The sequence below is a fragment of the Bombus affinis genome, chromosome 7, assembly GCF_024516045.1.
Source record: "Bombus affinis isolate iyBomAffi1 chromosome 7, iyBomAffi1.2, whole genome shotgun sequence".
Lineage (NCBI taxonomy): Eukaryota > Metazoa > Arthropoda > Insecta > Hymenoptera > Apidae > Bombus > Bombus affinis.
This window is the reverse complement of record NC_066350.1, coordinates 9,905,117-9,923,403: the sequence shown is the minus strand read 5'-3', so window position 1 is coordinate 9,923,403 and position 18,287 is coordinate 9,905,117. Positions and strand designations below refer to the sequence as shown.

At 40.0% G+C, this 18,287-nt stretch overlaps 1 protein-coding gene across 7 annotated transcripts in view; it reads left to right on the top strand.

Moving 5' to 3' along the window:
* Positions 1–18,287, top strand: part of LOC126918634 (dipeptidase 1) — a 237,515-nt gene that overhangs the window by 207,306 nt on the left and 11,922 nt on the right. For all 7 annotated transcript variants that reach the window (XM_050726738.1, XM_050726744.1, XM_050726740.1 and 4 more), the window contains 3 exons: positions 10,174–10,350; positions 10,876–10,960; positions 15,878–15,953. In XM_050726738.1, coding sequence (XP_050582695.1) covers positions 10,174–10,350; positions 10,876–10,960; positions 15,878–15,953 — 338 coding nt within the window. The remainder of the gene's footprint in view (positions 1–10,173; positions 10,351–10,875; positions 10,961–15,877; positions 15,954–18,287) is intronic.

The following is an 18,287-nucleotide window of genomic DNA, read 5'->3' as shown; positions in this document are numbered from 1 at the left end:
CAATGAAGACCGCTTACGTTTTCCCGCGATCGTTTTAGCCTCGTTAAGCTTCAGTATCCAGTCGAAATGTTTGTTTCGGTCGCGTAACAGCTATTCGTTTGACTCGATCATCCTTTTATGCTGGTCGCCCTTTCTTCTCCTTTCGGAAATTTCTCGCGATCCAGCCAGACTTCGTTCTACGCTCTCATTCAGAGGGAAGAAAAACGAGTCAACACACGAACATTCGACAAACACTGTTCAGAGATTTGCTCCGCGCTTTTCTCGTTTCTCCCATCCACGGAAAATCGTGGTACAGAGTCCATTTTAAGTTTCCACCGCGAAATTTCGGGTACTCCGCCCCGTGATTGTCCTCGGCTGTTTTTATTCTTTTCTTCTCCGCCATCTCGTTCGGTAAGTTTTGCCGCACTATCCATGAAACTTCCTGTCTATTTGCGCGGAGAAAAGAACAAGTCAGCCGACTAACATCGAGTTCTCGTTTTAGCTCGAGACGCAGGAGTTTAGCCTATACTTTTTACAATACGAACGTTTCCCTTCTTTGTTTTTTCAAATTACTCGGCAGATTGAAGATGGACAAATATTCTGAAAAAAATATCCTAAGAAAGTATCGTAATTTTAGACAAACGTGGAAGGGTGAATTACCTTGACAGACTCGTGTTGCATGTAATGGCGAGCTGTATAGATTTTTACTAGGGTATATTTTTCGAAACATTTTATTATTCGATAGCTCGTATTGAAAGCATTACGAATTTCTCGAATAATCCAATAACTGATCGCGTTGAATCGTTCGAATAATGGAATAGCCGAAATTTATAAAAACTTGTATTAAAAAATCTTTTATTGATCATATAACCATATCCAATCAATAAATTACCTGTTATTTGCCCCATTTAATTATTTTTCTACATAAAAGAATAACACGTTTAAAGAACCTAGTTTCATCAAAATGTACGAAGTAACACTTGGGAGCGCTATACCTATTATCTCGCGAAATAAATGAAATCCCTACGAACATATTAAACACGGTTTGCATGAATTCTCTAGAATATACGTATGCGTATCACGTATATATAAATATATAAACAAATATATATATATACCATATGTATATGTCTAACCCTTAAAAGAATCAGCTTTTTTTTCACTCAGCCTCATCTGTGCACCGAGACGTTTTATATACGATCCTCCACTTTTCTTTTATACCTCATTCAGCGGCTACACCATTTCTCACCCACACCTGCGTAATAAACAGCTCCCTCAAGCACTCAATAAAAATTCCACACGGTCACGCCAGAAAAAGAAGAGATATAGTCTGACGGGTACTTTTTTCCAGTTACTTCTTTCCCGTTCGCCGTTTTCATTCCACGATACGTGCTCTGTCTCTTTAATATCGAGCCCCCTTCTGGAATTGTAGCACCGCTTCCCTCCAACCCTCTGTCAATATCGCAATTTTGGAACTGTACCTTTCTACGATCACTTGGCAGAAGACACCACTCGGCTCTCACGAGAGGAATCCGAAAACTCGACGCGTGTTTCTACCATTTCATCCCCCTCTATTTTCATTCGCCGTGTCTGCCGCGAACAAGACCACGAAATACCTGGAATACTCGGGCAAAAACGATACGGTTGAAAGATAGGGGCAAGGAGATTGAAATAAAGGAGAACGTACGACGCCGGAAAGTGAAGAAATATAGCCCTGTTGAAAGGGTGCTCGACGTGCCCAGCGAAACCCATTCCATCCGTGAAAGTAGCTCCTCGATAATTCTGAAAAATTTCTGCTTTTGTTCATCGCCCCCCCCCCCCCCCGCGCTTATCGCGTTATCATCTGTAAACCGTGCCCCTATATTCGATCCTAATACCCGTACATTTTGATCAGCGTGAATAATTACTAATCGAACAATAAAAATCATTATTCGAATACATAGAAATATGGTAATCGGCTTCAACTGCACGGAAATAGCTCATGGAAATTTTGAAACATAGGCTACTGTATGTTTATTAAATTACGATAAAGTAATAATAAAATCAGAAAATAGATTCAGACATAGCGATACGTTTATGTCATTTGATCAGTTAGCTGCGTTCGACGTGTATACGCGTCAATCGAAAACTATTTCGCTGCGGTTGACGTGTACACTCCTCGTGTGAAATAAAAAATTAACGTTTACTATAAAAATTCAAAATTTTAGTAAAATGTAATAGTTAAAAATAACAAATCACATTTACTATTATGTTTCCTTTATACTTTCCATAAACCTACTACGTGTTTTATAAAAAAAAAAAAACAGTTTGGTATTTAGTATTATAAATTATATAGTATTTGATTATTCTCTTTGGTATATCGGTTATGCTCCGTATAACGTATGGCTTTTTATAAATTAAGTTGATTATTTTCCCCAGTGCAACCCCGTTTGTGTACTTTATTGCGTATATCGGCTATTCGCCGAATTGTTTTGTGCACTTTACTTTATTATTTTTTGGCACTTTTTAGGTTTTCAATAACAATACCTTTTTCAACGATGAATTATTAATTTTCCATCGAGTAAAAATGTAATACCTTCCCGTTTTGCTTTACTTTGTTCGTAAAATGTATAATATGCTCCTCATTGCTTCATTTTAACTACGCACTCCGTAAGGGATTTTTCAAACTAAACTCCGCAGTTAACAGGTTAATCGCATCAGAAATTGTTCTAATGTAATAACTAACAGCAGTTGTCTTCTTTTTGGGTTCGTCGTATTTTTATTTCTACGAACTTTTCTTCTATTAGCTTTGTTTAAAACGCCATTAAAGTACTTGAAACAAATAAAAGCACGTAAAACATCGTTGTTTATTATTATGCATAGAATACGTTACGAAATTTTCTTCCTGTATATAGGCAAAGTCACATGAGACAGGAGAACCGCACAGATAGTTCATCGTCTCTGTGTCATAGTAACGAAGATACGATAAAGGCTACACTGAGTTTGAGGCTAACCTCGCATTAACTGAATTTTGGTTTGCGTTAATCCTTCCACTGTTGTTTAAAGTGACGATATGCAACGATAACTGTGTTGCGAAACTTAAAAAATTTGATTAATAATAAATTCTGTTGCAATAAATTCTAAAACATCGAATGGATAGTTTGTACAGTTGCCCATGTACCTTTGCAACAGTTACACATTTTGACAGGAAAACACGAGCTGATCCCTTTTCAGTAATTAAACTAATAATAATTCTACAAATTACAAGCTACCAATGGTAATGAATACCTTGTCGCATAACGGTAACAAATAAAAGCAAATAACGTGCTGCGAATTAATTTTATAAATTACGATATAAAATTTATTATTAATATTAATTATTCTGATAATTTCGATGTAAAATTGTACAATAGAAATCTATAACTTATAACTTGCTTCTTGTCAATTCATTAATAATAATTCCGTGAATTATTATACCAGAGATATCGTTATTATAATAATGGTACGTATACACGTTATACATATATTACAAATTATTACGCTCCGGTATCTTCGTACAATACGCATTAATTTGCATATCAAACTACTCGAACGTCCATTAATCCAAACCTACACTATCAAATCTCGACAATTTAAAGAAAATGCAAGCTTGCAAGGAGATCGTTACTGATATCTATGGCATTAATTTCGATTTAATACAACAAGTAGCAGGAGATTTATCATAGACACAAGCAATAAAATTCCAAAATTTTATCCGAATGTGTCTGTACCTGTTACAAGAGGCTATCACGTTGTTACGAATTGAACGGGGAACTTCGCTTTGTACTTGGTTACTGTACGTAGAACAAACACACAGATAGGAGCACACGAGACGCCCAAACGACCAACCGAGAACAGTCTGATCGACCATCCGTGGTCACAAACTCGAACTCAAGTACAAGCATGAATTTCCCCGAAGAGGACATTTGGTGTATCCTGCCTGACCCCGATGAAGCTGGAAACAATTCTGGAGAGGCGTCAGTGTCCAAACAATGGGGATGCCTCGTAACCGGAAGTGGTGGCAAATTCAAGAAAACATAACTCGAGCGGAGCAATTAGCGCGGGACCGCTTTGCAGGAAATATCTGCTGGTCTCGCGGCCTGCGAGACGATCTCGCCAAGTTTCTGCCACTGCCTCTGTTAAAACGAGCGAGCAGCACTTTCTCACCGTGAATTTCAGGCAACTACATTTCTCAACCCGATACGTGACCGTGCGTATCGGCACGTGCGACCGGAGAAAACGTTACGAGGGTGCGGCGAATGGAAAAAATACCTAAACATCTACGGATCGCTGATCCAGCCAGCGCTAAAAGCACACTCAGTCACAGTTCGATGCTTTCGGCTAATTGCCACGTCGGCTCTCGGTAACCGAGCAATCGAAACAAAGGGAAGAAGGGATATGGTTGGCCGTATTTTAAGAAGAACGAAACACTAGGCTCGTTCAATTACGACTTAACACATTTGCTGTTATTTGGTAAAATATGGCCGTTAGAATACAATAGAATCTTGATTATCGGAAATAATCGCTACACACGCTGTTTGAATAATCGGATAACTTTATTTCTATATGGTAGAACTGTTTTACGAATCTTTGTATAAAAATGTGACAATTTCTTTTGGCTTTTAATTTTGTTCTTTTGCCAATCTTTCTTACTAGAAATATTTTGCTAATGCTTCTTGTTCCGACGATCGATCGTTCTGTTAATTGTTCTAATGACCGAGATTTTAGCAGCAATGATTGCATATAATATGATAATAATATTATGAGGACAATAATGATTGTACTATAAATAACTGTATCGGTAATGGTTATTGAAAATGTGGCAAATAAGTTGCAGATAATTAAGGCTATGATACAATCGACAACAACGAACGTGTCAACATCGTTTCTATAACTAGTCAGTTTTTACGTTCGTAACACGAACGTAGATAGCAAATTGGATGATGTGTTTGATTTGAAGGATGGATACGATCGCATTCGGAATATTTGGAAATGGATTGATTGATTATTTACTTTGGTAATTAATTATCCGTTAGATGTCCAACTGAATCGAGCGACGCTATCATAAGCGGGACAAAAGAGAGGCAGAACAGAAGAAGCATGATTTATTATGCTCTATGGTATAAACTTTGTAGGACAATAGAGCAATAGCATTATAGGAAGGAGGAAGATGCGAAATGGAGTACACGTGTAAAGAATGTTTGATAGTTTTTTAATGAGAACTTCTGCTCAAAGATTTCTACGATGAAACATTAATTGCGATGACGCCGTGCTTATCCGGTATAGAAGTGAGGAATGTACATCGAGAATATCTTACCGACGGCTACGCTCGTTATTAATATCTCAACTTTCCGGCGTTAAGGATTTGCCGGTTACTTCACCACGTGAAGAGTCTTTAAAACTGCATTATCATTTCTTCTCGGCCTCGATCTTAATTTCAAGAATCTATAGACCATCTCATCAACGCCCGCTAAACTTTCAAACACCGGCCCTTTATTAACTTCTTCGCTGTTCGCCTGCTTTTCGCTCGTGGTCCCTTGTGCTCGACAAACATAACTCGCAAATCGATTTTCATTTCGACGCGCACGATGCACCGAAGAGGACTCCGGCTTTCGCCTGATCCTTCATCGAGCTAGAGCCACTTAAGCTTCTGCTTGCCTCAACTAGGAACACACTTGGAAACTACAGCGTGTCGTAACGCGATTAAAAAGTTGCCGGATATCGAGATCCAACGAAACGAAATTGCTCCGCGACGGATAAAGCGACATCGTCTGTCGCGAGACATTTGCATGCTAAGCAGATTTTCTTTAATCCAGGTGAACGAAAGAAAAATCCGGTTAAAACTCCCGCTAGACCAGCGAAAATATAAACTTAGCTACGTTCTGGAACACATGGCAGAAATTTTGAAAGACAGCTAGCAAGACTGGATCGAATGGCTGAACGTTCGAAATAACCACGTCTGCTTGACGTCGTGAACGCTTATCGATTCCGTCGTCGGGCCACGACGCCGAAAATTCGAAGGGTGATCGCGTTCGTCGTGAAGCGACGTACACTTGCAAGTTCGCGACACTCGGTTGTATCTGACCGATAAGTTTTGGAAAGCGTTCCTTCCGTAGAATGACCAGCCGCCCTTTTGAGGCCAGCTGCCAGCTTGTTTCTGAAAGTTCTCGTCTAAATAGGCGGCCGAAGCATCGACAGTTTGGTAACTGAAGTTGCTGGCCGACGATAACGGCGGCAGCCGGTAACAAACAGAAGTATCAAGAGGCAAAGTTTGACCGCCTGGAAAGAACGGGATGACCGAGCAACTGGCCGTGTCCTGGTGACTCCGCCACGATCAAAAGTACGAATCTTCGCAGTTTCGTGCTGTCCGGATAAAAACCGAGCGCCAACTAACTTTTTCCACATTCCTCTTCTCGACATTGTTTTATATATCGTTCGATCATCTGTTAGCGAAGCGGTGGATAACTTTTAACCAAAGAAACCCATTCTTGAAACGAACGACCGTCGATCGATTCAAACAAATGAGATTTTTTCTCATTTCTTTTTTATCTCTTTCTTTTATTCTTCTTTACAGCAAAACTAGGTTGCCAGAAGACTCAACTTGGACGCCATCGCGCACATTCGAATATCTTGGAACGTATATTCGATGGAAATGATACCGTGTCAATTTTATAGAATAAAATTGAAGAAGAATCACCCATTGAGTCGATACGAATAGCCAGAACCAAACACGTTCCGTAAATCAGATTTAGATCTTCCTTATGAATTACTATTCTGCTCACGATCCTTTTACGATCCATCGTCACGACCCTACTCTGTCGTTTTCACCTACGGTACGAAACAACAGCTCGGAAAAGTGGGAGAGTATCTAAGACAGCGACAGTGAGTAGCTTGGAAAAAAAGAGTAACGAAAAAATGAAGCCGATTCGTCATCCTGTCAAACTACACGGTGTTACGCCACCTTAACCTCGAGATTCACGAGGGTGGATTCTTTCAATGGTCAGGAAAAAAATATAACTGCCATCTGACTTATGCTCCGTAAGAAACGAATCGCCGGCGAGTGTATCACGAAAGGAGAAATCAGCGAGACCTTCGCCTAACTTTCCCCAAAGGGAAGCTCGACCATTTTTCATCCAGTTAAATATCTTTTTATGCAATGCCACCCCTCTATTTGACAATGGTAGGAACTTGCCCCGTGAAAAATTAACAGGAGAATCCGTGCTCAACCGTAACAGAGGTTCAAGGTCTGCGGAAGCTAAATTTTAAAACAATACAGAGGAATGAATGGCAATGACGAGCAAATTTGAATTAAAACGAAGAAAAGCGCGAGCTGATAAATCGTTCTAACAATCGAAGAAAACCAAGCGAACAGCGCTTAAGGCTTTTATGAAGCAGTCGCTTTCGAAGGCGAATATCATCCTGTCGAGCGTCACTTGCACGTGTTCCCTTTTACGCTTCTGCGCCGCGAAACGTTTAACATTCTCCCAGCTCCTCTCGTTCAATCCTCCACAGGAACAACGGATCTCTCGAATTTTTAATGGAATATTTTCATCTAGAAATTTGATGTTCCATCTTAAAACATCTTCTTCTTATGGCGATCAAACGGAACATGCGATTCAGGAGTTCGTACATTAGAAATTCGCGTTCCTCGACTTTCAATACGAAGCCGTTCCCTATCTCGTTGGTTTTGTGTTCTTTGTGGATTTCGATACACGAGTCCCGTTTCATCTTCCATGATGGAACGCCTTTTCGTTGCTTTTAGCAAGCGGATGCAACATCGCTGCAGGATGTTTCCGTCGAAGACTGACGCTAAAATCTCCACGAGAAAACCGGAAGAAAGTCCCAAAGCGAGATTTCGCGTCGCGTTCCGGCTAAGAAAACAAAACGATCCGAAGAGAGGGAATGTGTGTGCCAAGTCAGTGAAATCATGCTTAAGAAAAAGAGTGGAGGGAGAAGACGAGGGGTGGCGAAGCAATCCCGAAGAGTGAAGTTTATCGCGTTGTTACTTTAATGAAGCATCCTCGTTTAACGGGTGCGGGCATTCCGCCCCGAAGATGGTGCGGAGAAATCCTCCGGATTCATGAGATAACTGTGTGAGTCTAACGACGACTACTTCGTCCCGAAAGATACTGCAACTTCGCTAATTTCGTGATAATGGCCGCTGCAGTTAACGATAAATTCGTCTCCCGGCTAATTTCCCTCGAATACGTTGGAAACGATGACGTTACGCCGAACAAAAGATACAGAGACGCAAATGAAGGGGAACCAGCAATATGAGAACCGGTCTTCGTTATGAAAACGGCGTATTCCACGTCGAGACGAGAAAGCAACGGAAACGAGAGACGAGCTATGTAGTTTCAGACGAAAAACGAGATAAACAGGGATCTTGAGAGATTCAACCCATGACGGCGCTGATTTAACAAAGCATCTACGTTTAATGGATGAGACGTTCCCCGGAACGGCGCAAGAGTTCTTAGAACGCGAACGATAACTCTATTTCTGGCAGACCTTCATATACCCACGGAAGAGAATGAATTGTTCCCCCAATTGTTGTCGGACGATTGTCAATGAGAACAAACCACGAGACTTTCGTAACCCTTCGGTATTTATCGATCGTGCGCCAATTCCGTTGTATTTTATTTGTACGTGCAAACACGGAACGCTCCGTCTTCGAATGAAAAGAACAATTGTTCGCGGCAACGAACGCCAAGTGTACGTTCGGGAAAGAAGTCACACAGTGGCCGTTCCTTTTTGTTCCGCCGGAACTGACAAGTGTCAACTGGTGAAATCGAATTTTCTATTAGTAACCGTATCTCGGAAGTCTGACGTCAGATATCAAGAACGATATCTCCCCCGCCGTGACAGCAGATTTCTTGATAGAACATATTGGAAATCTCTTATCTGCGAGAAAAATACGGTCTTCTAGACCCGACTTCCTACAAACTTTTTGCAAAACCGGCTTGTTACCGTGTGTAAACGGTTATTAGGACGAATCTATAACGGTGATTGCCGAAGCAACTAGAACAAATAACGTAAACGAGACGCGGTTAAAATACCGATATAGAAGAAAGTAACATATCTGAAACCCGGCAAGTATGAAACTATGAATTTCGTGTTCCACGTTTCCAGATTGGAATTCCTCGGAAACAAAGTGTCCAAGGAACTGTCGTTCAATCTGACTGATCGACCGTTGCAATAAGTGTCACGGATCACACGTGAGCATGCTACAAAGGAGTAGCGAGCATTCGCATCCGAAGGCAACTTTTCATTTGTCAGGCGATCGATGTTTAACTTTCCAAGCTTAATCTTTTTGTATCGAACGCTGAAAGGATATAACTGAAAAAGGGAAGATCTTCTCAGTGAGGAAGGATGCAAATTTTATGTGGAATTCTTTTCCATGAGATAGTTGCGAATACCAGAATTATTTATTTTAGTTTATACGACTATAGAATCATCAGATCGGCGCCAGGTAGGCTATAGTTGAAGATATAGGGATATAAGTATAGCGTACAGATATTTCATCTTTCACCACTTACCCTCCCACTAAATCTATAAACATGACAAATGCTAAAAATTCCTAATGTTCGTCAGATGAACGATATACAGTCATCTACGAGAGTCGTCCTACAAGAGAGACATATTTATTTATATAAAACTTATAAACGCGTAAGTTCGTACAATAAAGTATCTATTTCTTAACATAGAAAACGGTAGCGATATTTTAACTAACTAACTAACTAACTCTCTACTGAAATTCTTTTATCATCCTACTTTAATAAAGATGTCCTGTATATTGCGCGTAGAAAAGCTTTCTTAGGTGCCTATGATCGTCAAAATTAGCGGAAATGCATTGCCTATTTCGACTCTGTGCGCGTTCTTCCATTCACCTGACCATTTCCTTTCGAATAATCGACTCGTTTCGACCAGTTAAGCGGCGTTAATCCGGACTTTTCGATTCTGAAAGCAGTCGGTAAATCCGAGAAACGAACTGATCGATTTTAATGCGGCATCCTCGGATATCTTTGAAACTACTTAAGAGCGAAACTACGCTTCGCGAACTCGAGTACCATTATCGCGGTAAAAGAAGGAAAAAGAAAAAAAACGGAGAGAAAAATCTCCGTCCTCGCGATACTCGAAACTTATCCCAATTATATCCCACCGACCGAACGTTTCCAGAGTATCGTCCTCGAGATGAATCGACTCGGAATGATGGTGGATCTGTCGCACGTTTCCGTGCCCACGATGCTGGTCGCCATGAAGACGTCGAAGGCGCCTGTTATTTTCAGCCATAGCAGCGCTCACGCCCTTTGCAATTCCTCGCGAAATGTGCCTGACCATGCGCTGAAACGTTTGGTAAGTTACAACTATTCTCCTCATCGTTCTCGCGATATTAAGCCTGTTAATCGAAGAAGAAAAGCTAACTTCTCGTTTACAATTAAATTACCAATTTCCTGGATGCGTGGAGTTGTTCGGAAAATTCGTAGAGAAAATCGAGAAAGGCAAAAAAAGGTCAAAGGCAACCTGCTTCCATGAAATTAAAATATTGATCAACGTGTGCAAACATAATATATGGAGTAGAGTTCGTTCTTTGAAAATTCTTCCGTTCTTTTTCAATTTCATCAAATATGCGATAAAATTCATATAGATTATTAAAAAGTCTACCAATTAATAATGTATATTATTGGAAATCCCTTTCTTTTTTATATATTTTATTTTCGTTAAAAATCAATTACAACAATATACATATATCGTAAAGAGATATACATTTGCAAGAATTCACCTCGCTGAAATTAATTTGTCTTTATTAAGCTTCAATTCCGTAATTATGAAATGTTACGAAAAGTAACGAACGAACTTCTCCATTCTTCTTTGTTACAGGCGCAGACTGATGGTATAGTTATGGTATCCTTCTATCCTCATTTTATCAGCTGTGGCGAGAAATCGACTCTGGAAGACGTAGCCGGTAAGAGAAACGCGAATTCTTTAACTCCCGCCAAATATAATATCCACATTGTACATATTTAGATGTACGTACGTAAATTTTAGCTATGTTCCAAGCATATTTGCTTCGTAACAATATTTCAATGTGAACGATACTACAAAGTAACGTCAGGTCGTAAAGAGTTAAATAGCAGGTTGACGCTAGATATCGTCCACCATACACCATCAGTCTCTCATATTGCAACCTCTGACCCAGCTAACTGCAATGCTGACGAAACGTAGAAACGTATCTGCCATAAGGACCCAGCTTACAGCGCCGGAGATATCAATTTTGAAAATGGCGTAATTCCTTTGCCAAGTATTCACACGTTAACGGTACACGTGATTTCAGTCGCTGCTAGATAACTTATCAATGCTTAGATACCGAATAGCATCCTTGAACGTTGTGCCTTTTTATTCATATCGAGTATCACTTTTGCAAACGATTACAGACGTTGTTGGATAATTGTTAAGTAGCCATTAGCACGTTTGAACGTTATGTTTCTACGTTCACATCCAGTATAATATCGCCTTTGTTTGAACTGATAACGTTACTCGACTAATTCTTCCCCTTTTTCCGCTCCAATCAAGATTACCTTCGGCCTTTATTCCGCGTAACTGCGAACCAGCAGCACGATCACCGTTCCATATTCTAGGATAAAAGCTAATTGAAAGGGACGCTGGAATCGCGTTGAAATTGTTCTTTTTCTCTTTCTCTCGCGCGTTAATATGGTTTCCTCCAGCTAATCCGCGCCTTTCGCCGTTCTATCATCTTCGAATCTTACAAATGCCACATAGAGAATCGTTTTGTAAAAGCTTGATGATGAACGAAATGGCGAAAGTTATTGAAGTCTCTTACTGTTAGTGGAAGATATATTAGGCTGTCCGAAAAGTGTCTTTCTTTCGCAAACGTGTTTTTTACAACAGTGCGCCTTCGTACAAACGTGAAACCAAGTCTGTGAAATGTCACGGTGTTTATCTCAACAGAATAAAATGGGTCGTACGTAATTCGACGAAATATTATAAAATAAAAAACGTCATACGTCTGTTATTTCCTCATAAAACGAAAGAAACTTTTCGGTCAACCTAATATGACGAAGTCGTAAAATCGAACGGCTATTAAAGTTTGCACATGTTTGGAGAAAGGAAACAATAACTCAAAACATGTACGAGGATTAAGAAACTCATGATATCGTTCAGGACCATACAGCGTTAATTCAGAGTTCTTTTTTCCTTATACCCTACATGTACGTATAAAAAAGTAATCGATTTGATTAATTGATAGTAATTAAATTCCTGAATGACTTTTGAAATTCACATTGCTTCTATAAGACGTATAAGCCTCTGGGCGTGTCTATATCAATTGATGTCACACCGATCGATATTTTAATTTACAACCTCAGTACACCTCTCCTACCAAGTATATGCCAATAAAAATACAAGTATGAAATACTTTAAAATTACATATTCTTAATCCATGACACTTTCTCCATATAGAAGAGTCGATTTCACAAGTACACGTACGTACTCAAACGATACTCGATTTCATAATATTCTACGGTAGTAGGTGCGAGAGAAACTGTGAAAAACGTGAAAATATGTAAACAAATTGAATTGTTTCGCACGAGCCGTCAATTACTTTTCCAGAAAATATCTCCGCAATCTCTTCGATCGAGACCGGTCAATTTTCAAATATGTCCCGTAACAGGCCAATTTTCAAATATGTCGCCTATCACAAAGGGATATAGACGATCGAATTTGTACAGGTTGATACTATTGAACGTGGTCGCAGTCGAGGAGAGCAACGTCGAAGCATATTGCCGTACGAGTTTCGGGTAGCCGGCGCAAACGACCGACGCTTTGAATAAACTTCGCCTTTATACGTAGAAATGAAATATACCGGGGCGTGGGCGAATTTATGCAGCAGCCTGTTCCACCTCGACATAGTTACGAGCGCGCTACGAAAAAAAAAATCTTCATCGAACGCGACCGTGCCGAGTAGGCAACGGGCAATTGCACTTTCATATCTGCGAACCCTTTGTGATTCATGGGACACGCGAATGTGGAAAACTTTAGAATTTCAACGCGAACAGCATGCAACTTGGCATTTCCTTGGCTCCCCATCACCTTCTGTTCCCCGTGTGGCCCAAACGATACAGTTTTCCACGCTCATCGCATTTCCATTGCGAACGGTAAGACGTACGCACGTGGCAGAATGGAACGCGTCCCATTCCGTTAAACGATGTTGCAATTCCGCGACCTTCCTGGCCAATTATCGCCACGCTCTCCAGCTCGTTATTATGTTAAACGAATCCACGGTGCTCGACCTCAGCCCACACTTCGGCGTTTCTTCCGCTGCATAATTTCGCGTACTGTGCCACGCTCGATGAAAATTTCGAGACCGTCGAGCGATTCGAAATACGCGCACCGCGATGTCCCTTTCTTGCTTTCAGCTGCTTTGCTTTTATACGCGATTTCCCACATGCCACAAAATGCCGAGTATTGCCGGTTTTACGCAGAGACCTGTTAACCTTCGCACTTTGGCATTGAGAATACCAAATGCATTCAGCAGGAGGCGAATATCGGCGAGCCAACCCGATGCTGGTAAAAAGAGCTTCAAACGGAATAACATCACGATTGCAGCGAGCTTTCCCTTCAGGAGTTACGAATTTCATTCGCTCGTTTTCGTCACAGATTTCTTTTTATTCGTTCCACCGCCTTTGATTCGTCGAGGACATGGACAAAGGCGTCGACGAGGATAAAAGGAATTCGTGACTTCGATGAGTTTCGATAAAATTTGACGAAATGAGAAATGACGGTAACGAACAGAGGAACGAAATCGTCCAATTAAATTGCAACGATTTAAATAAAAATTGTTTTGTAATGTCGTGAATTTGGAAAGTAAAAGTCAAAGTACAGATTTATGGAATAATCGTGTAGAAATGTTAATACTTGATTCTTTAAAACAGTCATAAAGAAAAATGTATAGATACAAAATGATGCTCTAGTTATTTTAAACAGTATGTTAATGTAACATTACCCTAAAACTTAGTCTCTTTTCTTTTACAATTGTTAACAACTGGACTACAGACGTGCGCAATTACGGAAAATTATAATACATAAAAATGTAAATATGCGCATAGTATGCAAAAACATACAAAATATCCAGAATGTAGCACTCGTTAAATTATTTAGACGGTGAAACAAATCCCTATTTAGCTTCCATTTCTCTAGTTGTACTCATAAAAAAAAATGAATTTACAGGTGTATATACTAAGAAAACGTGGATATCCTTGGAGAAATTAAGGTCGACTTTTACTGATGAAAAATTATTATGCGCGTGTACTTATTCCATTTTCCTACTTTCGTTTCTGATTAAAGTTAGAAAAAATAAATGCTACAGAAAAAAGATAAATGGCACGAAAATTCAATTCGTTTACGTTCTGAAAGACCTTTGCAAATTCCGTTTTCCTAGATAGCGTCATATAGTTATTTTCCAAATAATTTTTCTAAATGAATATTCTGAACGAGTATCAGAACCCTGAAAACAATCAGCCTGAACGATACATAAATTTTACCAAATTCAGTGCGCGATAATTTCGTTAAATCTTTACATTTATACTTTCCTATCTCTATGTAGCTTTTATTTCGTCAACGATCTACCTTGTCGCGTGAAAATTCATACGTGTTTAAATAACGGGTTCACGGAAGCGAATCGATAATAATATCTATAAAGATCATGCAGTCGAACAACGATTCATTTCCGTACGATAGAAACAGCGAGAAAATTATGCTTCGAAACGGGAAGCACCGCGTTGAACAGACTCGCAGCAATAATTTGGCTAGTTGGCGCGGTTGCACGCCGGATCGTGCTGGCCCATTGACAACATTACTCTCATGATTGATTTCTCGTTGCGCGCTGCTCGCAGCACGCTAGAATACAGCGCAACAATTACAGCCACTTAATAATAACTCGCCGGTGATCGCCCACGCGTTCCTCGAATAATGCGTTGCCCGTCAAGTACACCCCGAAGCTACGTTTAACTCCAAGTGTAACTGACATTTGCACTTAGAACGCGAGCAAGACAGCTCGCGCGATGTTTGCTCAACCAATCTTCTCAGGATTGCGAATGGATTCGGAGTATGCGAGCATCGAGGTTAAGTTCGCTGAAGATAGAAATACGAGAAGCTATTTTGGGCTACAATACGCGTTGGTTTACTGTCAGAGGTGTATAACACGATTGATAATATTTTAGAGTTTATGGTCGTAACATATGTTGTCCCACATCGATGTAAGAGAAACTCCAGGGCAACGGAGATTCGCGGTATTAGGCTGAAGAGAAGAAATCAAATTTTATTGTTCTTCCCTCTTTGTATATTTAAATCGAATATTTTTTCCAATATCAAACCACGATGTAGTATCATTCTGTTTATACAAGCGAAATTTTAATTAATGCCCGATTAAATGTATTGCTATCGGTTCGATTCGCTCAATTAAACGTAAGCTTCTGTTACATGTACAAACGAAAGATCTCGTAGATAGCGGAGAGGATCAGTGGATTTCTATTATACGAACTGCAATTATTAATAAATTATCGATATTTTATTAATCCTTATCGATATATGTTCCTCGACAAATTCGTATAAACAAAATCGTGCTTCATTTGGCGTAAATCGGTCGTATCGATTAAATTTCTAATTAGCGTTAACCGGTTTTAGGGAAAACGACCGTGCACTTCCAAGAGAATATCTTGTAAAACGAATAAACACAGAAAATGAAATAACGCAGATTACAGATTTCCTCCTTGGATATCTGAATTAAATCAAACGTATTATACGTATGAACGAAACTACATACTATTGGTTCGATAATGTTATTCGTTATTTTCATCTGTTGCAGCTCACATTGATCACGTGCGAAAGGTGGCTGGTGTGGATCACGTAGGAATAGGCGCCGGCTACGATGGTATCAATCTGTAAGTATCTCGTGTAATTTTTATTTACAGTTGAATTCCCATTACATTTTTGTTACTCATAAAAATGCACTTAAATTGTAGTCGACTCTGGAGAGTCCCTCGTTTGCGATAAATCGTGATAAGGTCACATGGAAAAATACGTGCAAGAAACGTGTGAGCTTTAACGAACACACAGGAAATTAGGGTCAGAAAAAAGACGAAAGGTGGTAATTTCTTGCCACGTGGTGCCGTTCCCCTTATACCGGTTGCGATTTACGAGATCCAACATGTAGCTACCATAAAGCACGTGCTGTTCTTTTTTTTATGTCCGCACGAAGTGTTGACCACTGCCTCATAAAAGCGTAATACCAAGAGGGTAAGCCGTACAAGCCGTTTTCCGTATGCCAGTTCTTAACCGTGCGCAGCATCTTAAGGAGATTCTGCGTGTTTTGTTGGAAATAATTTTAACGCGTCCAATGTTCCATGTATCGTATATGATACACAACGTTTGCTTCGGCATTTGGCGCATCACGTGTGATCCGGACAAAATTTTTTTACGTTACATCCATGTATTGTTATTTTACGCATGGATACAATCGGTGTTGAATGAAAACTATATAAAACACGCGTCGAATAAAACTGATACAATAGAACAAAAGCGTGTTCATTTGTTGTGAAGAGAATGCATTAAAATTAAGACAAATTATATTTAATACGTCTTTTCTCAAACCATTCTAAGTTACGTATGGTTTCTTAGAAACCTTCTCTTTACTCAAATCTCCTAGAAAATTGTTGAACTACTTTCTCTTGAATGAAACTATAACGCTATACGCTAACGTTATAAAGAGAATGGTGGAGAATAATAGAAAAAATATGACACGATCGATTATACTATAAAACGTATGAATGAAGACTAAAACGATTTAAACAGTGAACGTGTTAATACTATTCTGCGAGAAATTGTTTCACGCAACCCCTGTTTCATTAAAACGAGCGCGAGCCAACGTGCGAGGGGATGGAAGAAGCGATGATATCGAGCGATATGGATATTCGATATTCCATTGATCGAGCGGGACATTGACGCGTCAGTCAATTGTCGTCGCAGCTAATTTCTGCTTAGCCGGTTTTAACTCGTGGCGACGTTAATTGTAACAGAAACAGCCGAGCGGCTAGGTATATTCCAGACGGACTAAAAGTAGATTCGCCGGGGATACGGCGCGGCGCTCTATTATCGCGTCGTCTCGTTTTGTTTGCGTTATAACTCGCCGGTAGAAGGTATTTAACAGAGTTTCATCGTCGCTGGAGAAACAAAGGCGCGAAAGGATCGGATGAAACGCGCGACTATCGGCCGACCCTGTTTGCGAGACTGTGACGCATTATACCTGCCCGAGGCTGGAATCAGAGAGCTCGCCATTAAGCTGCGCGAAAAAAAAACCAGAGAGGAAGAGAGAGAGAGAGAGAGAGAGAGGAAGGGAAAGGGAAAGACGTAACAAACGAAAAAGAGAAAGAAGCACAAAGCAGGGAAATGGGGCAGAAAGAAAGAGCAAGGATGGCAGATGCTAAAAAGTTGTCAGGTTTCGCAAATCCGTTGCGAAAAACACGCGTGGGTGTGGAGTCGCGCAGCTGGAGGGAACTGAAAAACAACGCGAAGCAAGCGGAGCGTGATTTGCACGTCGAACTATAAAAAAAAGACAGAGGGAAGAACAAAAAAATAACAAACGAGAAGAAAAAGGTATCGATCGAACCCGTTTAACCACAACGTTTTCGTACTTTTGTCAGGGAGAACCGAACGCTTCTGGCATACGGATAACGCTCGAGTTGTCTGCGAACGATCGAACGATTATTAATTGGACAACGAAATTCTTTTGTTCGTGTGTTTGAATTTAAGTTGGGCAATAAAAGGTTAATACGACATAGCTTGGTGTACCCACAGTATGGATAAATATCAATGAAATAACATAATTATAATTAACAAATGTATGTCGAGTGAGCAATTAAGGTTTAATTATATAACTTCGAAGTAGCGTTTATCTGGTGAAAAATCTTTGATAGCTGAAGCATAAAATTGAACTCGCGTATGCGCTCCATTTGTCTAGAAAAGAGACAGAGGATAACGCTTTTCGCGGATTTCTGTTGGCGAGAGGAATCTCAAGAAGAACTTTGCGTTGAAATGAACGAAAATAATGTACGATTTCTCCTTTTCACGGCGGCGCAAAAAATTCTTAATATTACGCGCGCCAGCGACAGTATTAAATTAAAAATTTCATCGGGCTACGTAACAAGAATTCGAGCAATTCGTAGCTACGATTATTCCTCGGATGGAGAACATAGGTTGAGAATAAAATGTGTTTCATT